Source organism: Rhincodon typus, chromosome 2 (assembly GCF_021869965.1).
Source record: "Rhincodon typus isolate 14 chromosome 2, sRhiTyp1.1, whole genome shotgun sequence".
NCBI classification, from domain to species: Eukaryota; Metazoa; Chordata; class Chondrichthyes; order Orectolobiformes; family Rhincodontidae; genus Rhincodon; species Rhincodon typus.
In genome coordinates this window covers 10,263,092-10,285,700 of record NC_063333.1, presented here as the reverse complement: position 1 = coordinate 10,285,700, position 22,609 = coordinate 10,263,092, and the positions used below count along the sequence as shown (strand labels likewise).

At 40.3% G+C, this 22,609-nt stretch overlaps 2 protein-coding genes across 5 annotated transcripts in view; both read left to right on the top strand.

Moving 5' to 3' along the window:
• Window positions 1–22,609, top strand: part of LOC109921859 (sodium channel protein type 4 subunit alpha-like) — a 1,322,739-nt gene that overhangs the window by 935,950 nt on the left and 364,180 nt on the right. The window lies entirely within an intron of this gene.
• Window positions 1–22,609, top strand: part of xylb (xylulokinase homolog (H. influenzae)) — a 254,231-nt gene that overhangs the window by 35,572 nt on the left and 196,050 nt on the right. For all 4 annotated transcript variants that reach the window (XM_048612391.1, XM_048612384.1, XM_048612400.1 and 1 more), the window contains exons 10-15: window positions 1,729–1,810; window positions 5,270–5,310; window positions 11,365–11,480; window positions 12,516–12,631; window positions 14,508–14,581; window positions 19,671–19,767. In XM_048612391.1, the coding sequence (XP_048468348.1) occupies window positions 1,729–1,810; window positions 5,270–5,310; window positions 11,365–11,480; window positions 12,516–12,631; window positions 14,508–14,581; window positions 19,671–19,767 (526 nt within the window). The remainder of the gene's footprint in view (window positions 1–1,728; window positions 1,811–5,269; window positions 5,311–11,364; window positions 11,481–12,515; window positions 12,632–14,507; window positions 14,582–19,670; window positions 19,768–22,609) is intronic.

Here is a 22,609-nt window from a genome sequence, read left to right as displayed (position 1 = left end):
GGTGTTCCCAATGGGACAATTTATATCCAGATGTCTTGCTATTTCTTCCTTAATGATAGAGTCAAGCATTTTCCTCACTACCGAAATTAAGCTAACTGGCCTATAGTTACCTGCCTTTTGTCTACTTTCTTTTTTAAACAGGAAGTTATACTTTTTAACTACAACAAAAACTTGGAATTCTTTATTGACTTTCATGTAATAAAACCTCCTGACATGCTCTATAGGGAAATAAAACACAGAACTGGGAATGCTGGAAATTTGCAACAAAAATAGAAATTGCTGGAGAAACTCAGCAAGTCTGGCAGCATCTGTGCATAGAAAGCAGAGTTAACATTTCAAGTCCAATGACCTTCTTCAGAACCATTTTGAACTTGCTGAGTTTCTCCATGCTCTGCAGAGGCATTGTGGAATATTAAGAGAAGGCGTGAGTTTAATATGGAAAGACGTTATTGGCTTTTGAAGGTGCAGATCAAAATAGGGAGGTGGTTAAAAGAGAATCCTAGAATCTAGAGACACAATCTTGAGTGTTCTTTCACTGACATTGGAACTCGAGGTAGAGATGAAAAACTGGTTATTAGGATTAGAAATCTCTTAGCATTACTAAAGCAGAAATGTGGATGTGAGAATGCAAATAGGCATTAAGTAGTCATTAAGAGAAGGAAAGAAAGAAGAAGCAGCAACAATATTGATTGTGGAGAATATTACAGCAATGGAGAGAAGGGATGTCCTGGAGGAGAAAGGACAGAATGTATTTGGTTGGAATTAAAAAATATTAGACATCCCATGACATTGCTCACTAAGTTCTATACACCATAAACTCGTCCAAGAAATGTAGCGGAATAGATTTGCAAAAAAATTATGGAGAAGTCCAAGAACTATAGAGAAAAGCCATTTTTTTTTCAGTTTTTCATCTCGAACACATCAGGATAAGATGAAACCTTCACAAAATGTGTATAAAAGTGTAGAATAAGATGACTTTGTAAAGTGCCTTTTGATCTTTGTCGACACGTTCACGATGTTGTCAGGTGCAGAATGATAGAAAATCTTTCGATCAGATTCCACATTCAGTTGAATAACAGTTAAGAGTCCTGATATTTGAAAAATTATTTGGGTTTTCAAATTATTTCACTGAGAATCACTTCATCATTGCAACGGCTTGAGTGGTATAGATGTGTTAGGATTTGGCACATGAGCAGGCTTACATCACTTGTCAGATATTGGCCGTAGCGAGGTCGATGGCAAGGCTCTTAGACCTAAACAGGCAGTCTTCATAGGAAATAGTAGTGCGTGGTGATTATTGACCTATCAGAAGAGTCCAGTAGTTTCATGGTGGGTAAAGTGAACACGATGGAAGGGAGATCTGTGTGGTTGGTGGTCATTGTGCACAGATTGGTGGGAATGTCAGGAATTTAAATGCCTGAGTCACTGATTCAATGCATCACATAGAAGCAATACACATGGGCTTACAAAGTGATCATTTTTTTTCAAGTACGTTACTCCAAAACCTCTGGAATTGAGCCAACCTTAAAAATTGCCATGTTTAAAGACTGTCCTCTAGAGAACTTTTTGTCTGGTGATAAATCTTTCCCCAGTATCTGAGCAATAATAAAGGGAACCTTCTGCTTTCTACAGTCAGGCCTCTATTAACTATGTTTTTTTGTTATAGCTTCATGCACAAAGAATGTCAGTTTACTTTTACACTTCTAACAGCCAGTTTGTTTTCTTTAGGGTTCAGTTTCTCCATACTATGTGAAACGCTTTGGATTCAATTCTGAGTGTAAAGTTATTGCTTTTACGGGTGACAATCCAGGTAAGATTATAGGATAATAATGGCATTGTGGTGACATCACCATACTAGTAGTCCAGAGGCTCAAACTAATGTGCTGGGGACACTGGTTCATAATTCCACTATGGCAATGGTTGGAATTTTAGTTCAATTAATAAAATCTGGAATTGAAAACTGGTTGCAGTAATGTTGGCCATAAAACTATAATCAAATCTTATAAAAACCCATCTGGTTCAATAATGTCCTTTAGGGAAGGAAATACGCTGTCCTAACCTGGTCTGGCCTACATGTGCCTCCAGATCCACGGTGATGTGGTTGACTCTCAACTATCTTTTGAAATGGTCATGGAAAGCCACTTAGTTCAAGGTCAACTGGGGATAAATATCAAATGCTGGCTGCACCATCAGGGCCCACTTACCATGAAAGAACAAAAACGGTAAAAATTATCAACTGCCATTTAACTAGAGTTACAGAGACATACAGCACGGAAACAGACCCGTCACCTCAACTTGTTCATGCTGGCCAGTTTTCCTGAACTGAATTAGCCCTTATTGTCTGCATTTGCCATGTATCCCTCTAAACCTTTCCTATCCATGTATCTATCAGAATGTCTTTTAAATGTTGTAATTGTATTTGCCTCTACCACTTCCTGCGGCAGTTCGTTCTACGTATGCATCATCATTTGTGTGAAAACGTTGCCCCTTAGGTCCCTTTAAAATTTTTCCCCTCTTACCTTAAACCTATATCCTCTACTTTTGGACACCCCACCCTAGGGAAAAGACCTTTGCTATTCACCTTATCTATGCCCCTCATGATTTTTTAAATCTCTGTAAGGTCACCCCTCTGCCTCTGATGCTTCAGGATAAAAAGTCCCAGCCTATCCAGCCTCTCCTTTTAACTCAAACCCTCCAACCTCAGTAACATCCTTGTAAATCTTTTTTGCACCCTTTCTTCACCATCCTGTCTACCTGTGACATCACTTTCAAGGAACTATGTACCTGCACCTCTCTCTGTTCGACAATACTTCCCAGGGCCCTACCATTAACTCTGTAAGTCCTCTCCTGGTTTGTCTTACCAAAATGCAATACCTCGCATTTATCCAAATTAAGCTCCGTCTGCCACTCCTCAGCCCATTTGTCCAATGGATCAAGATCCCTTTGTAATCTTAGGTAACCTTCTTCAATGTTGACAATACCACCAATTTTGGTGTCATCCACAAACTTACTAACCATGCCTCTTATATTCTCATCCAAATCATTTATATAGATGATGAACAACAGTGGACCCAATACTGATCCTTGCAGCACACCACTAGTCTCAGGCTATCGGTCTGACCAACAATCCTCTACCACCACCCTCTGTTCCTAACATCAAGCCAATTTTGTCTCCAATTGGCTGTCTCTCCCTGGATCCCATGTAAGCTAACCTTACTAACCAGTCTTCCATGCAGAACCTTGTTGAAGGCTTTGCTAACGTCCATGTAGGCAACGTCTACCACTCTGCCGTCTTCTATCTTCTTGGTCACTTCTTCAAAAAAGCTGAATCAATTTGTGGGACATGATTTCCCATGCAAAAAGCCATGCTGACCATCCCTAATCAATTCTTGCCTTTCCAAATGCATGTAGATCCTCTCTGTCAGAATCCCCTCCAACAACTTACCCACCACTGATGACGTCACATCCGCCACCGCCGGGTTCCCCACTTCCGGGACAGTGAACACCATCGCTGCCGTTGCCACCGACACTGAAGTCGCGACCACCCTCACCGCTACTGCCGCCGCCTACCCCGCTCCTCCCACCGCTGGCGCAACTCCGCCCACCGCCAACGCTGGCGCAACTCCGCCCACCGCTGATGCCGACGCAACTCCGCCCACTGCCAACGCTGGCGCAACTCCGCCCACTGCTGATGCCGACGCAACTCCGCCCACCGCCGACGCAACTCCGCCCACAGCCGACGCCGACGTCACTCCGCCCACTGCCTCCACAGCCAGCAGCTCCAGAGGAGACAGCAGCACCCAGCCCTGCCGAGTCTTCACCATTCCCCCAGACCTACCCCTTACTGAGGACGAACAGTCAGTCCTCAGTAAAGGGCTCACCTTTGTCCCCCTCCACCCACAGATCAACGAATACCGCTCACGCTAAAAAAAGCCTCTCTGCTCCTATGATGCTGCTTGGCCTGCTGTGTTCATCCAGCCCTGCACCTTGTTGTCTCGGATTCTCCAGCATCTGCAGTTCCTACTATCACTGAGATAGGCTCATTGGTTTGTAGTTCCCTGGCTTTTCCTTGCAGCCTTTCTTAAATAATGGCGCAATGTTAGCCACCCTCCAGTCTTCTAGCACAGGGTGGATACTGAGTGTATATGTCATTGGTGCAATTAAACAGTCTATTGATTTATGGTGCATTAAATTGCCTCAAGACAAATCTCTAGGGATTTATAAGTTGGTTTGCTACACTTTTTGTACCAACAAGCTTATACAGAAACATCTTTTACAAACCACAGATATTTTCGTGATATGGAGAGGGACGTGTTCTGAAAGGAAGTGAGAAAATGAAAGCTAAAAATTTGTTAGGTTAAAGAAGTAAATGTACCTGGTAAGACTAGCAGTGTTTGATGTGGACGATGTTGATAACACCAAATTTATTATGCATACCTGGTTGCATTAAAAAGGTTACATTGCTTTGAACTATTGAAATCCTTGTGATGTGCTTCCACAACACTGCTAAGTGGGGAATAATATTTTTGCCAGTGCTGATGAAAGGATGGCACAGTGTGCAATTTAGGCTGAAGTACAACTTGAAGGTTTCTTGTTTTTCCTGGTTGAAATTGTAGAACCAGGAGGTGCTGTTAGAGTCAGGTTGATGAGTAACTGGAGACAGTATGCATCATAGTCATAGTACGTCAGTGATGGGGGGATAGATAATAGGCAGGCACACTGATCAAATGGACTGCTCTTCCCCATACAGTGCTTGGTCTTTCTTTTATACTTGTACAGTAATGAAATTTGAAATAAAAGAAAGATCTTGGCAGTATAAAGACAGCAGGCCGATCAATACTTCTCGTGAAACTAGTTTGTTGAACATAAATAATGGAAACATTAACTTCCCTTTTTTATTTACAGATGGTGGCTGATCTGTATGTCTATTTTAAAAATTTTCTATTCAGAGGTTCAGCATTTGTAGGTTTTGTTTTTCATTTTAGTAGTGAAATACACTCATTTCGAAACTCTTAAATGCTCAGGATCCATTCATCTTTAAGGCTGAAGTACTTCCACCATTCTAAGAACTTTTTCACATTCTGAAATCTTATGCATGTGATGACGAATAATTTTGGGGTACTTACTTTATTTTTAAATTATGGTTATACACATTCTGTGAACTATTGAAAAGTGAGCATGAGTTAAATTAACTTTTCCAAGATGAAATGAAGTTCTGAACAATAAGATAATGATATGTTAAATACATGGAATCTCTTCTATCTTACAGCATCACTGGCAGGAATGAGACTTCACCAAGGGGATATAGCAGTGAGTATATTTATTTTGTTGAGGACCTTGCATTTGTGTTCTGCTAAGTAATAAAGATTCAAGTTAAAACAGTTAAGAAAAGTTGTCTGTTCTTAAAATTTCTCCTTTATTCTGTAAATCAAATCTGATGATTAGTTAAACAATAAAAATCCTGAAATCCATGATTAGAAAGAGACAAGGGAGAAAGTAATATAATTAAAAATAACTTTTTTGGTTCCTTAATGACCAAAATATTTTTTAAGCCCCTTTGCACACTAAGGTACTGATCCCTTGTTGAGAGATTAGTGGACATTCTTTTGGAGATTTGTCAGTAACACTAACAATTGCTGAGCGTGTGATAAAATAATTTGGTGTAGGTGAGGTAGTGATCATGGTGCTCTTTGATTCCAGTAAGACCTTTGAAAGAATTCCTATGGTTGTGGTAATAAATACAGACATTCTTCTGTATCTGCAAGAGTTTCATTCCTGAAAACCCAGGTGAATGGTGAATTTCACAAGTGTGGAGCTCATTAAAAATAGTGTTAAAAATTAGTTAAATATCGCAGTTATTCCATTTTTGCCCGCGGATATTGATTTTTGTTGTTACTTATTTTTGGTGGGAATAGGCAAATTCATGATTTCGTAGATACAGAGAATTTACTGTAACTTGTAATTCTGTGGAAATATTTTACAATGGATATGGAGTCAGATCCAACTGGCTGGTGCTGCGCAAAATTTCCAGTTTTAAGTTTTACCAGTGGATCGCACAATGGATTAACCTTTTGTTTTACATCTTTCTTATCTAAATGATCTAGAACTCGGAATCAAAAACATAGCGGCTAAATTTACAGATAACACAAGGCTCAAAATGGAATATGAGTAACTCCCAAGATGGCAGCGGAGTAGAGCCCCAGAGCCCAGGGCTTGTCCACTTTTTTTTTCTCTTTTTTTTATTTTTCTTTTTTCTTTTTTCTCTTTCTTTTCCTTTATTTCTTGTACTTATCTGCTGTGAAGAGCTCGGCCGCACCAATGGCTGCAACTGACCCCAGTGCAAACTTGTGGTGCAAGATTCTGGTACAATGGCGGCAGAAGAGTCGGAGGAAGGTGCGAGCATGGGATCTGGAATCAGCATCAGCGGCTGCTACATCGGCGGAGGTGATGTTAGAGATGTGGGCCCAGCGGCGGAAGATGGGTCCTGATGATTGGTGACTTCAAAGTTGGCTGGTCCAGCGTTGGCAGCGGCAAAGTGGTGATGGAGTGGGCATCACGGCGAAGTCAGAGGAGAAGGCGGCATCTGAGGTCGGCGTCAGAATCAGACATGTTTGGCTTCAGCTGTGGCGATGCGGTTTGGCTGAATTGACACGAATTGGCACTCCTGAAATAGCTGTGATGTGGAGGCATTGGTGAGCCAGGAGCCTATTGTGGAGCCCCCACCCCCCTCAATGTTCAGCAGAAACACAAGAAGGGAGGAAGATGAACTCTGATTTTACTTATATTTATATTTTATTTCTTAATTTCAATCTTATATCTTAATATTTTCTGTAGGTCAAAATGGTGCCAAAGCATGGTGACATATTACGCTTTTCACAGCATTTATTTGTTAAATACAAGTGACAAAAAAATCATTCAATTCAATTCAATTTAATTCATTAAGGTAGTAGATTGTGAAGCTGAACAAAAATTAGGATTAAAGGTACAGAAGGAACTATTACTTTGGTCAAAGAGTTGTGTGTAGAAAGTGGAAGATATCTAGGAGGCCTGAGTGACACAACATTGCTCAATGTTGAATAATGCAAATCTGATGCTGGGATGTATTAAAAGACTAAGTTTGAGATCAGATACTGAGGTGATTCTGCCACTATTGGTGCAGCTATACTTACAATTAAGATTTGGTTAGCACAGTGCAAAAAGGGTATTGCTACTAATGAACAGGGAAAGCAAAATGATTGAAAGAATGGAAAGAATGGATGGGATAAGTTATTACTTAAATTGGACATACTCTTATTGGAAAGAGGAATGTTGAGAGTTGATTTGGTTGCTGTTTTTTGGACTTTGAATAGACTAGAAAATGTAGACCCTAATAGGTTGTTTTACCCTATCCAGAACAGTGGAATTAGAAGACACAGCCTGGACTTAAAAGGGAGTAAATTCAAAACTAATCTGCACAAACATTGTTTTGTGAATGAGTATAAATCATTGGAAGAAGTCATAAGATGAAAGAGCAAAGTAGTCATTTGGCACATCGAGTCTGCGCCAATATTCAGTGAGATCAAACCTCAACTCCAGTTCCCTGCCTTTTCCCCGTAAAATTTAACTGATTAAATATCTGTCTATTTCAGCCTTGAATGTACTTAACAACCCAGCCTCTGAAGCTGTCTGTGGCAAACATTAACTTGCCACAGGTTTACTACCCGTAGAGAAGAAATTCCTTTCCATCTTTGCAATCCTGGAGCAGCAGGAGGCATGCCTAAAAATGAGGTCTGAATCTGGTGATGCTATTACACAAAATTGCAATGCCATACATTAGAAATAGCATGCAATGGACAAGGTTAAACAATTTCACAATCTGCAGATCAGATCTAAACTCTGTAGTCCAGCCATATCCAGTGTGAATGGTGGTGGATAATAGAATAGTTGAGGAGGAGGAGTTTCCACAAGTCACCTGTCTTCAATAATGAGGGAGCCCAACACATTGTTACAACAGAAAAGGTGATGCACTGGATCCATCTTCAGACAGAAGTACTATGTAAATGCTTCTGAGATCCTTGTGAACATACACGACAGTCTTCAACGAATTTGATTCATCCTATAAGCCATCAAGAACCACCTGAAGGCAGGGGTACAGCGAAGGCCCTGACAACCTCTAAAACCATTGCCAGGTGATTCCAGTACAGTACTTTGGCATCTTATCAACTGTGTGGAAAATTTCCCAACAAATCCAACCCGGGCATTTATCGGCCTAACATTAAATTCCAGATTATTTGTGTGGAATGGCAACTGCTCTTCCTAAGACTGCAAGAAACTACAGAGAGTCAGGAACACAGCCCAGTCGATCAAGCGAATTGACTCGATATATACTTCCCCCTGCCTCAGGAAAGCAACCACATACTCTCTTCCACCCTCTTCCGTCAGGCAGAAGATATAAAAGTTTGAGTATGTGTATGAATAGATTCAGGAACAGCTTTCCTCCGGTTGTTATCAGACTCTTGAATAGACCTCTCAAATGTTAATTCTGATCTCTCTCTCTCTCTGCCTTCTCTGTGGCTGTAACACTGTATTATGCACTCTATTCTGCTACCCTGGTGCACTTTGTATTGTACAATCTGCCTGTATAGCACACAGAGCAACATTTTTCACTCTGTCTTGGCACATTTGAGAACAACAAATCAATCATTGACAGTACTATCAAGTGACATTTTCTCAGCAATAACCTGCTCACTGATGCTCTCTTCGAGTCCTGTCAGGGCCATTGAATTCCTGACTGCATTACAGCTTTGGTCCAAATATTGCCTAAAGAACTCACTTCCAGAGGTGTAGTGAGAGTGACTGACCTTGATAACAATGTAGTGTTTGATCAAGTATGGCACGTAAGGAACCCCAGCAAAACTGCAGTAAGTGGGAATTGGTGAAAATTCTCCTTTAGTTGGAGTCATACCTGACACCAAGGAAGATTGTTGTGGTTCTTAGAGGTTAATCATCTCAGTTCAAGGATAGTGCTGCAGGAGTTCTTCAGGAGTGTCCTAGGCCCAACCATCTTCAATGACTTTCTCTCTAATGTGAAGTCAGAAAGGAGGATGTTCACTGACAATTGCAAAATGTTCGGCCCCATTTGCAACTCCTGAGACAGTGAAGCAGCTCATGTTCATGTGCAGCAAGACCTAGACAGTGTTCAGGCTTGTGCTGATAAGTGACAGGTAGCGTTTGCATCATACGAGTGCCAGGCAATGGCTGTCCCAATCAAGAGAGAATCTACTTGTCATCACTTGATATTCAATAGCTTTACCATCGCTGAATCCCTTAAAATTGAGATCTTGAGTGTTACAGTTGGCCAGAAACTGAACTAGATCAGTCATATAAATACTGTGGCTACAAGAACAAATCAAAAGTTAGGAATTCTTGGTAAATGACTCACCTTTTATCTCCCCAGTGCCTGCCCACTATGTACAAGGCACTAATCAGGATTGTGATGGAATACTGTCCACTTGCCTGGATGTGTATAGCAATAGATGAGAAGTTTGACACCATTCTAGACAAAACAACACATTCCAATGGCACTTCTTCCACCACTGGTGCACAATGGCAGTGGTGTGTGCCATTTGCAAGATGCTTTGTTGTAACTCACCAAGGATCTCCCAACAGAACCTTCCAAAGCTGCAATCTGTACCACATGGAAGGACAAGGGCACCAGCTGGATGGGAAGAACCCCATGTAGGTTCCCTTTCAAGCTTCAGACCATCTTGACTTGGAACTATATTGCTATGCCTTCACTTTGGTTTTGTTAAAATACTTGAATCACTGTCATACACCCCAAGGTCTATCGCATTCAAGAATGCAGCTCACCTTCTCAAGGGCAGCTAGACGTAGGCAATAAATGGTGGCTTAGCAAGCGACACCCACATCCCAAGAATGAACAAGAGAAAAGACTATTTCTGCTTTAATATAAAATATTTAATATTTACTCAGCTTAAGAAAAAATAAGTATTACCTACCAACTAATCAATGTCATAAATGAGTTTGAAGTTGCTTACTCCATATAGCCACCCTTGGGCAACTATCTGTGTGGAGTGTACACATTCTCCCCGTGTCTGTGTGAGTTTCCTCTGGGTGCTCCGTTTTCCACCCACAGCCCAAAGACGTGCGGGCTAGTTGGGTTAGCCATGGGAAATGCAGGGTTACAGAGATAGGGGAGGGGGCGGAGTAGGGTGGGATGCTCCTCAGAGGGTCGGTGTGGACTCAATGGGCCGAATGACCTGTTTCCACACTGTAGGGATTCTATGAGTCTATGATACAGACGGATACTACTGGAATATCTTACAATTTTGGAAGACTGGGACAGGAGTTTTCTTTTTTGTCCCACCAGAGCAGGAAAGGAACAGTGGAAGTTGGGACAAAAAATAGTGTCAGCAAACATGACAGCTTCCAGTTACCATCCTGGAAACCTTCTTATTCACCAATATAGACCATTAAGCTAATTAAGGACCTCCTTGAGAGATGCGTCAGTTTGGGGTTTTGCTGCAAGAGGCAGACTAGGTTCGTTGGGAAACCTGTCATTACTGTATTCTGAAATTAGGTGGACCCATAAATGGGAGCACAACTGTAAGATGCACACAGCTGCCATCAGAGATTTACAAGGTGCAGGAAAAGTGGTCAATATTTACTCTGATAGTACAGGTGGCTAGTGGACAGTATTTACAGACGTTATTGGTAGTTCATATGAGCGCAAGGAAAGCAGCAGGTAGTAATAGTAATAATCTTTTTGTTATTTTTAACCCGACTTACCTATTGTTTGTAGAAATATTTCTGAACTCTTATGCTAATATATTCTTTGTCAGTGCCGTCAGCACGTTTTACACAAATATGTCAGTTCAGCCAAGTTACGGTTTAACTGATAAAAACCGAAATAATTGCAGATGCTGTCTGTCAGAAACAAAAACAGAAATTGCTGGAAAAGCTCAGCAGGCCTGGCAGCATCTGTGAAGAGAAAACAGAGTTAATGTTTTGGGTCTGGTGACCCTTCCTCAGAACCGGACCTGAAACGTTAACTCTGATTTCTCTTCACAGCAGCTGCCAGACCTGCTGAGCTTTTCCAACAATTTCTGTTTTTGTTGTTGTTAATATTTACCTGGTTCTTTGCAATTGTTCAGTTTGTTTTTATAAAGGAAACTGATGTGCCCGGCCCCCCTTGATATATTTCATAGACTTATTTGTACTAAATTGATTCTGAGAAAATTATAATATCAAACTACAGAACATAGTGTTCATTTTGATTATATTCCAAAAACATGACTTGTAAACCACTTTCCTTTACCTTGAATTTGCAGTTGCTTACATTAGGCTTTTTATTGAATTTTCCAGGTAAGCCTGGGGACAAGTGATACTGCCTTTCTCTGGATCCAGGATCCGAAACCCACCTTAGAAGGACATGTCTTCTGTAATCCTGTTGATAGCAGTGCCTACATGGCACTCATATGGTAAGAGATCGTGTCTAACATGGATGAATCTGAGAAAAGCATGAATGTTTATTTATCCTCTTTTTGTCCTGTTTAAGATGCAGATTGACTGTTCCACCGTAGCTTGGACAATGAAGTACGTTGTGCAACTAATTAAGGTTAATTGACATTGAGTTTTGATTAACCAAATGATCATTATCAGCCTGTAGGGCATAAGTCATTGACAGTATGGTAGCAAAACACTCTTGTAGACCTTCAAATGCTCCATTTAATCTGATCATACTCCAGGACCTACATGTAATGGTTAATCAAACACATTATGAGATTGAACAAAAATACGAAAGAACTGCGGATGCTGGAAAATTGCTGGAGAAACTCACTAGGTCTGGCAGCATTTGTGGAGAGAAAACAGAGTTAATGTTTCCGGTCCAGTACAGAAGGGTTCTGAAGAAGGGTCACTGGACTCAAGACATTAACTCTGCTTTCTTTTCACACATTATGACATTGTCTTTTCAAGAATCTCAGGCCACTATGACATTTATACAAACTTCCTCTAATAATAGAATCGAAGCTGAAAACTATTATAATCACATAAAACAAAAAGTAAAGACAGATCGTCAAAATGACTACCCACGTTTCTAGGCAGCCTCCCACCAATAGCGACCCATGAGAGTAAATAATATTCTTTTCATCTTGACATTGAGTTGTTAAAGGTGTGTGCATGCAGTGTTCTTTCTACTTCCATTTATTGTATGCATCTTTAAAGCTTGAAGGAATATATTTACTTGGATTTCTTTGATGTTCTACATCTTAACCAGTATTCAGGCCCTATTCCTAAACCCATTGAGTAGTTTAAGTTCAGCCTATATAACTGTGATTTCTATTCTATTTTTCTACCATTATGCATTGCATGTGCGAACTTGTGTGTGAAATTTTCTTTCACACTGCTTCAGTATTGCAGAGATGGTGGAGACAAACATATGTCATATTATGACATTATGACATTTTGACAATTCCATTATGATGCCCTCATCTAAACCAATGCCTTATTTCTAGTTTTAAGAATGGCTCCTTGACGAGAGAGAAGGTCCGTGATGAAAGTGCTTCTCGTTCATGGGATGAATTTGCAAAAGCACTGAAAACCACTTGTCCTGGAAATAATGGAAATTTAGGTAAAATAGAGAATGTGCACAGGAATTTCATAAATTATGAAAGATTGTTTTTAATTTTTTTTTAGAAATGTAGGACTACCTGCCAGAGATGAAAGCTTCCATTTTTCTAATGCTTCACTATTAGAGTTGTAGGTTCATCTGTTACTAGATGAAAGTCAAACATTTAAATGAGAAGTAGTTGGGAGGGCCAATGAAGCTGATGTTTTGGGCAATGGGTGATTGTGTTCAACTGTGTAGTATTAGCATAAATGTAGAAACTAACCCCATTTCCTCAGCTGATGTCGAGGGGAGGCGATGGCCTCGTGGTATTATCGCTGAACTATTAATCCAGAGACCCAGATAACGTTCTGGGGACCTGGGTTCGAATCCCGCCACGACACATGGTGAAATTTGAATTCAATAAAAAAAAAATCTGGAATTGACAATCTAATGATGACCGATTGTCGATTGTCAAAAAAACCCATCTGGTTCACTAATGTCCTTTAGGGAAGAAAACTGCCATCCTTACCTGGTCTAGCCTACATGTGACTCCAGACCCACAGCAATTTGGTTGACTCTGAACTGCCCTCTGGGAAATTAGGAATGGGCAATAAATGTTGCCTAGCCAGCAGCGCCCTGATCCTGTTAATGAATATAAGGAAAGGGGCTAAGTGTAGAAAAGAATTGCAGAGGGCCAAGGATAACTCCATACAACAGCCCAGAGGTAACAGTATGGAATGGAAAGGAGATTCATTCATGATGCGCTGTTTATGATTGGATTGTTAAGAATTGTCAAATTGAGTTAGATGGTAGAGGAGTGATCTTGAAGAAGGATAATGTGGTTGATCATCTAATACTACAGAGAGATTAACAAAAAAAAGGGAGTAAAGTGCATTGTGGTCACATTCACTGAGGATGTCATTTGAAGCCAGTTTTTAAATAGTGAAGGAGAGAAGGAACCATGTGCTCTATCAGATGGCACATGGATCAAAAAGGTGTTGAATGGTTAGCATTGTAGTTGGAAAAGGATCAAGTGAGCAGGAGATGGATCTCATTGACATGCTAAACTTAGAGTGTGTGCAAGGAGGAAATGGAAGAGAGACTACAGAAAATGTTTAGGTCTAGGGAGTGGGGAAAGTTTGATTTTATGGGTATAGGAATGTGGTTGAGGCAGTTGATCAGGTGGCCTCAATCTTAGTGACTAAGTGTCATGCTTGTTAGACAGTGTTTGCACCCATGTCTCCTGCCATAGAATAACAAACCCCTCACCTCCTGAACTACAGACAGTGCTCATCACTATCTACCCTAGTCAAAACCATGGAATTAACAAAATTAGTTCCACACCTCCAGCCCCACCACCATGTCATTTAGTGGGAGCACTGAGTGGGAAGGTTAATGGGGATGCTACTGTTAGGTTTGCTACTTGGAGGGAGGCAATGATGAGTGATTGAACTTTAGAGAATACTGAAAGGGATGCTGAAGTTAACTGTAGGCTTATCTAATAGACATTTAAGGCAGAGGTTGCAGCAAGAGAGTAGGAAGGCAGAGGCCTAGTGATGAGTCTGAATAGAGAATCATGACAATGAGCAAAGCAGAAGGAAGGATAAGCAATAAAACATGTGTCCCTTTATTAAGTGATTTGGTTCTTCCATTTATTTAAGTTTCCCTGCTGTATTAGATTAATTACCATTTTCAAAGTACCGTTGCAAATGTAGGATTCCACTTCATCAAAATATTTGATTTCCTCCTAATACAACAGTACTTCTGAGGCAGGAGAAGTAATACTAGAGAAGCCCAGTGCAGGATTCATCCATATCTCCCTAATCAATATTAAATGATTGCATTTTAGTTGAAGATTTTTGCTTATTATGTGTACATTGTGTTTTTGTTTTTCAAGGATTTTATTTTGATGTGATGGAGATCACCCCAGCTGTAGTAGGTATTCATCGATTCAATGCCAAAAACTGCAGAGTAAGTATGATAAAAATGGAATTTCATTTGTCTTAGTCCTTAACTTGTATGCTGTACTGCTGAAAACGATATGCAAGGGAAAATGCAATAGGTCGTCCAGAGTACCTCTCAATGGTAAAGTTATTAGCTGAGAGTCCAAAGTGACTGTTACATGGGCTACATAAGGGTGTTCTCCAGAGTGATTCCTGACATGTTCATTAATTCATTAGACCTATCATTTCAATTGAAAACTTGTTTCCTATTGTCAAAGCTTGACTATCTATTTAATATTGTTATGAAAAATACAGGGTCCTGTAGATCTAATGTATTTAGAACAGATGAAGTTGTCTGTTAATTTCAGTTTTTGTGTAATTTGCAAGAGTGGTAGGATCATATTTCTGTGAATGATCAAGTGTACAGAAGTCAACTGAGGCACCAGTAACTTAGCAACGTAGCAGAAGTAGGTCAATCAGCCCCTCAAGCCTGCTCTGCCATTCTCGATCATGGATGATCATTCACCCCAATGCCCTGTTCCTATGCTATTCCCATATCCTTCAATGTCATTTGTAACTAGAAATCTATCTTGAAGTTAATTCTCCACTCTCTGAGTGAAGAGGTTCCTCTTCATCTCCATCCTAAATGGCTTTTCTTTTATTCTTGTTTGAGACCCCCACAGTTCATTTTGGAAGAGAGAACAGAAGAACAGATTATCATTTAAATGGAGAAAAGCTGCAATACAAAGGGCCTTGAGAGTACTTGTACATGAAAGACAGAAAGCTAGCATGTAGATAGGAAGGCTAATGGAATGTTGGCTTTTATTTCAAGGGAGTTGAAGTATAAGAGGATGGAGATTTTACTGCAACTGTACTAGGTGCTGGTGAGACCACTTGAAGTAGTGTGAGCAGCTTTGGTCCCCTTGTTTATGGAAAGGTATCATTTAATTGGAGACAGTTCAGAAAAGATTCATTAGAATGATCCCTGGAATGAGGGATTATCTTACAAGCAAAGGCTAAACAGATTGAGAATCTACTCGCTGGAATTTAGAAGAATGAGAGGACACCTCTTGAAACATGTAGGATTCTTAAGGAGAATGACAGTGTAAAAGCTGAGAGGATGTTTCCCCTTATGTGAGAGTCTAGGACCAGAGGGCATAGAATAAAGGGGTGCCAATTTAAGAGTGAGATGAGAAGGAATTCCTTCTGTCAGGGGTTTGAGTGTCTTTGGAACACCTTGCCACAGAGAGCTGTGGGGGTGGAATCCTTGTGCATATTTAAGGCTGATCTAGATAGACTGTTGATCAGTCAGGGAATCAATGATTTTTTAAGTTTCTGTAAGATTGCCTCTTATTCTTCTAAACTTCAAAGAATATAGAACTTGTTTCTTTAAATCTCTCCTCATTAGACAGTGCCACAGTCCCAGGAATTGGTCTGATGAATCTCAACTGCATCCAGCCATGACAAGTGTATTCTTTCCTTGTTAAGGAGAACAGAAATGCACACAATACTCCATATGGAGTCTCATCAGTGCTCTATACAATTGAAGCAAGACTTATTTGTTCCTGTACTCAAATCTTCTTGTAACATACTGTTTGCCTTCTGAATTGCTTGGTGCACCTGCATGCTAAATTTCAGTGATTTATGAACAAGGACATCTAGGTCCTTTTGGACATCAACATTTTCCAACGTATCACCACTTAAGGAATACTTTGTGCCTTTATTCCTCCCATAAAGGTGTATAATCCCACAATTAACCACATTGCATTCAGTCTGCCATATTCTTATCCACTCACTCAGACTGTCTAAATCCATTAAAGCCTGTTGTATCTTCCCTACGACTCAAATTCTCAACAAATTTTGTATCATCTGCAAACTTGAAAATATTACATTTGCACCTCCCCCATCATCCAAATGATTGATATGGATTGTGAACAACCAGAGCACAGGCACTGGTTCTTGCAGTACCTGACTGGTCACAGCCTGCCCACCTGAAAATGACTCATTTATTCCCACTCTCTGCATTTTGTCTATAAATAATCCTCAATCCATTGCTAGTGTATTACCCCAGGACCAGGCACTTTAATTTTGTTTACAAACCTCTCGTGTGAGACTGGGAGGCGATGGCCTAGTGGTATTAATGCTGGACTGTTAATCCAGAGACCCAGATAACATTCTGGGGACCAGGGTTTGAACAGCAACAGATGGTGGAATTTGAATTCAAAAAATTCAATATTTGGAATTAAGAATCTACTGATTACTATGAAACCATTGTTAAATTGTTGAAAAAACCCATCTGGTTCATGAATGTTTTTTAGGAAAACAAATCTGCTATCTGCACCTGGTCTGGCCTATATGTGACTCCAGACCCACAGCAATGTGGTTGACTCTGAACTGTCCCATCGGCAATTAGGGATGGACAATAAGTGCTGCCTCACCAGCGATGCCCTCATCCCGTGAATGAATAAAGGAAAAAAAAACTTTGTCGAAAGATTTCTGAAAATCCAAATAAACCACAATCACTGGTTTCACCTTGCTGACTGTGCTCGTAATATCCTCAAAAGGATATTAGATTAGTGAAACATGATTTCCCATTCTTAAATCCACATTACTTCTGTCCATTTGGATGAGAGGAAAACCCAGAGACAGTCTGGGAGGTGATGGCCTACTGGTATTATCACTAGATTGTTAATCCAGAAACTCAGCTAATGTTCTGAGGACATGGGTTCAAATTCCACCATGGCAGACGGTAGAAATTGAATTAAATTTTTAAAAAATCTGACTTTAAGAATCTACTGATTACCATGAAACCATTATTAAATTGTTGAAAAAACCCATCTGGTTTATGAATGTTCTTTAGGAAAACAAATCTGTTATCTGCACCTGGTCTGGCCTATATGTGACTCCAGACCCACAGCAATGTGGTTGACTCTTAATTGCCCCCTGGGTAATTTGGGGATGGGCAGTGAATGCTAGCCTAGTCAATCATGCCCTCGCCTTATGGATAAATAAAACAAAAAGTCACCAGCACGTAATAGCATGAGTGGAGAGGAAGACCTGGAGAATAGAACCCTTCAGGGGAGTGGAGACAGCGAGACCTACAGGAGACCCTTGACTCAGCGAGAGAAGAGAGAAGAAAGCTCAGGGCTTTCACTCATCTTCTGGGAATGGAGACATCCAGTCTTGCCTCGTCTTGGACAGTGGATAAAAAGAAGGAGAGGCATGGAGCCTAAATTAGCCTTCCAGGAGCAGAGATGTCCAGACCCATGGGAGACACCTCAATTTGGGATTACTCAGCAGCTGGGTTAAAAGTGACCAAAAATTAAAGTGTGGCGTCATGGAAAAACTGTAAGTGCAATGGTTTGTGAGAAACTGGCATTTGGGAATTAGATTGAATAGCTTAAAATTAGAAAATCATATCATTTATAAAGAAGTAATTATTTGGATTTCAGCAAGGAATGCTACCAAAAAGGAAGTAAGAAAGGAAATTTTAAAAATCAGGACCCTAAAAGCTGTAATCTCAAGATTATTTCCAGTGCTAGTGAGTATAAGAGCAGGAGGATTGATTGATTGAACGCAGACCCTGCCAGATCTGCTGAGTTTCTCCATCAATTTCTGTTTTTTGTTTGTAACAAGACTTACCTATTTTTAAACTCCAACCCACCAAGCAATAAAGGAAAAATTCAATCTGCCTTCTTCATTACTGGCTGCAGCTGCATGCTAATGATTTGTATTTCATGCACAAGAACATCCAGATCCCACAGTGCTACACTTTTTTTGGAGTCTCTCTCCATTTAAAAAAAAAGGTCAGTCTTTTGATTCTTCCTCGCCCTCAGGTGCATGACCTCACACTTCCCTACATTAAACCCCATGAGCAAGGTTTTGTCACCTCACTAAACCTGTTAATATCCTTGTGCAGATTATTTAAATCCTCATCACAACATGCCTTCCTGTCTACTTTTGTAACATTAAATTTGGATATAGTGCATTATGTCCCCTCCTCCAAGCCATTAATGTAGATAGCAAATAATTGATGTCCTGGAACTGACCCTTGTAGCACATGTTGCGTTTTTCCAACCTGAAAAAGACCTGATCTTCTGTCTTCTGTGTGTTAGTAAATCCTAAACCAAGCTATACATTAATCTTCAATCCATGCCTTACTGTGAGCTCCTACCTTGTACAATAAATTTTAAGTGCCACCTATCACATTCATTCTGGAAATCCAAATACACTGCATCCACCAGTTCACTTTTATCAACGTTCTTTTATATATCCTCTAAGAACTATAGCAAAAATTTTTCAAAAATTTTCTTTCAAACTAAAACTATGTTGACTGTGTTTAAATGTGTTAAGCTTTTCCTTAATAACGAAGCTAGCATTTTCCTAATGACAGATGTTAGGCTAACTGGCCTATAATTTCCTGCTCTCTCCTTTCTTGTACAGGGGTATCACATTAGTCATTTTCCAATCTGCTGGGACCCTCCCAGAATCAAGTGAGTTCTGAAATATTTGATCAAAGCCTCAACTATCTGTTGTTACGACTAACTGAGATAGTGAACGAAAACTGAGCCCTGCTATTTTCCAAGCCATCACAAAAGTTAAAGATTTTAAAAAGTATGCAAAGTTCCCATCCAAAATAAGACAAAACATTCCCAATGACCCTGCTTAAACAAAGCCACATTGGCAAAATACCTTCATTCAGGTTAACATGACAGAGCATCTTCTCTGCTTGGCATATCCCTCTCATTGTCCATGCACATCATATATGTGAGGATAGATTAACTGGATGTCAGTGTTTTGGAATGCAGTGCCAGCATAATACCACCCCAAACTATAGTCAATGAGGATTTTCAGTAAGAGATGTAAAAGGCCATATTAAAAAAAGGGTTTAATAGCCTTGATCTCTTGCGACTGACCAAAAGATCTGAATAATTTGACAGATAGGACTGGAAAAAGTGGAATTAGGTACTCATTGCATCATAATCTGCATAGACTGCATCTGGAACTTTAGCATTGCAAGATTTATATATTATCATGTGGCCCTTTTAGTTTATTTTTTTTTGCCTTTATAAAACCAGATGAATAAATATTGCAGTTTTACTGTTTGTGTGTTTTAGGTTTCAGAGTTTCCCAAAGATGTGGAGGTCCGGGCAGTGATAGAGGGACAGATGATGGCTAAAAGGGCATATGCTGAGAAGCTGGGCTTCAAAGTCTGTAAGTAAGAACAATGTAAGATAACCAAGAACTCCATGTGTATTTGAAAGTTTTCATACATTTTGCAAGCAGCAAGAACACCTCTGTCACAAAAACAGAAATTGCTGTCAAAACTCAGCAGGTCTGGCAGCATCTGTGGAGAGAAAGCAGAGTTAATGTTTCAAGTCTGCTGACTCTTCATCAGAACTGATAAATGTTACCTTTTCTTAGCTGTTATGCTGAAGTTGAGGTTGTGGTGGGTATTGGGAGAGCTCAGTGGATAGGTGGAGATGGAACCCGGAGAGAAAGAGAGTGGTATGAAAGAGGTAAGCAGACGAGGGAGTTATTGTTTGGGACACTCCATTTCTGCCTGGAAGGAAGGCCTGAACCATCCCTATCCACACCAACCTGCCTGGCTGAGCTCATTCTCATTTGAACAATTTCTCCTTTAAGAAATCTCACTGTCTTCAGATCAAAGGTGTAGCCATGGGTATCCGCATGCCATAACGCATCCAGTTATGCATTCCACCTTTTCCTAGCTGCTATCCGTCCTGAGTAAGAGTCACCAAATTCGAAACATTAACTCTGCTTTCTCCCTACATCTGATGCCAGACCAGCTGAGTTTCTCAAGCAATTTCTGTTTCGTTTTAGATTTCCAGCATCCTTGGTTCTTTGTTTTGATATGTCTGTTAGCCCTGCATGGGTCATCTGGATTGTCTTAGTCTGGTGTGGTTGAACCAGAACTGTGTTTATTACCGCAATGCATAATTTGTGAAATTAGATTGATTTATGCTTATGGGCTTTTAATTGGTGGAGGGCAGAATATTGTCTAAGACATCATGGAAACCTTCTGTTATGTTAGTGTGGAATGTTTGATGTTCATCTGAACAGACTTGGCTTAAAGTTCATTTGATGAAATTTAAAAAGGCAGAGAAACCTTAAAGCCTGGATAAAGCTTAACCTGACTTACAGTGTAATAATATATTTTATGTTGCAATGAAGTTTGCAAAACTATTCCACTTATTAATTTGCTGACTGAAACTTTCTGACCCAGTGTCAATATTTTGGAAAATCAATGCACTTTTCCACTGAGGCTGCAAAGAAAATGGATATGTTCATTGTACTGTACGTGATTGAGTGAAGAATTGATTATGCAGTGTTTTCTGTCCTTCACACTTTGAGACTTGGTTGCAGGGCCTGCCTGTTGGGCTTAGATTTCGAGGGTGCAGTGGGTGGTGGAAGGTGGCCACAAGATCGCTGTACAGTTAGGGCTTGAGTATTTGTCCAGGGAGTGCAACCTTGCACTTGCCAAGACAGTGATCTGTACAGACGTTTTTGCCAAAAAAAAGCTTTATTTCACACGAAAAACTAGCTTAAACTTTAGCTTATTCCAATTTTTGAGACACCTTCCCAATCCTGCGTACTGTGCGGTAGACTGGGCACTACTTGGGGCCAAAGGTGGTAGACATTGGCCCTTCTTGACTTTTGAGTAATGATTTGATCAGAGTTTTGTTATCATGCAGGAGAGTTTTCATATGACCTATCTCAACATAAAAATTACACGGTGGGCTGATGGCTAGGACACTGCAACTGTGGATTCAAATTTGGAAACGTATCATCTATACATTGAAAATCGTCATGGGGCAGGAGGCTTGTGGTCTTTCCATCGAAGATGCATTTTTTATGGTAACCAAACAAACATGTTAGCAAGGACTGGTTATACAGGAAATCCCAAGGCAATGACATCTATTTGGGCATCCATGGTGTCATTCAAGCTGACCAGCAGAAACCTGCACAGCTGCTGCCTTTGCTGTCTGGTTTCAAGTATCTCTGGACATCGGAGTTCGTTTAAAGGCATCCGGATGGGTATATGAATAGGAAGGGTTTAGAGGGATATGGGCTAAATGCTGGCAAATGGGATTAGATTTATTTAGGATTTTTGGTTGGCATGGGCGAGTTGGACCGAAGGATCTATTTCTCTGCTGTATATCTCTATGACCCTATGACTCTAACCCTACAGCACAAATTGTGAAGTTCATGAGTGTGATGAATGCAGATTCAGACAAGATGGTTCATCTAGATTGCAATGATATAGTGGCATTATACAAATTACATCTTTGAGGAGCATGTTGGTGAAAAAAAGCTGTAAACGTCTAAATAACACGTATATATTATTGCTCTCAATGTGTAGGTTTTATATGGTCTCAGTGAATGTGGAATCTTTCAAAGCGTATGTGGAAAACTCATTTAGAACTGGTTGTGCCAACTCAAACAACCACTTGGCTAATTTATGTTGTGCAGAGTCAGTCATAGAATAGGTGTGAAGTTTGTTTTATTCACTCATGGGATGTGGAGATCTCTACCTGGGCCAGTGTTTATTGTCCATCCCTAGTTGCCACTGAGAGAGTGATGGTGAGCTGCTACCATGAAATACTGCAATCCATTTGGTGCAGGTATATTCACAGTACCTTTAGAGGGAGTCTTAAGATTTTGACCCAATGACACTAGAGGAATGGCAATATGTTTTCAAATCTGGATGGTGAATGATTTGGAGGGGAACTTTCAGGTGGTGGTGTTTCCATATATCTGCTGCCCTTGTCCTTTGAGTTAGGGGTCATGGATTTTGAATGTGCTGTCAAAGGAGCCTTGGTGAATCCCTGTATCTTGTAGATGGTACACTGCTGCTACTGAACACTGGTGTTGGGGGGAATAAATGTTTGTGGTGCTAATCAAGTGGGCTCCTTTGTCCTGGATGGTGTCAAGTTTCTTGAGTGTTGTAGGAGTTGGACCCATCCAGACAATTGGAGAGTATCCCATCATAGTCCTGACTTGTTCCTTGTAGATGGTCTTTGGGGAGACAGGT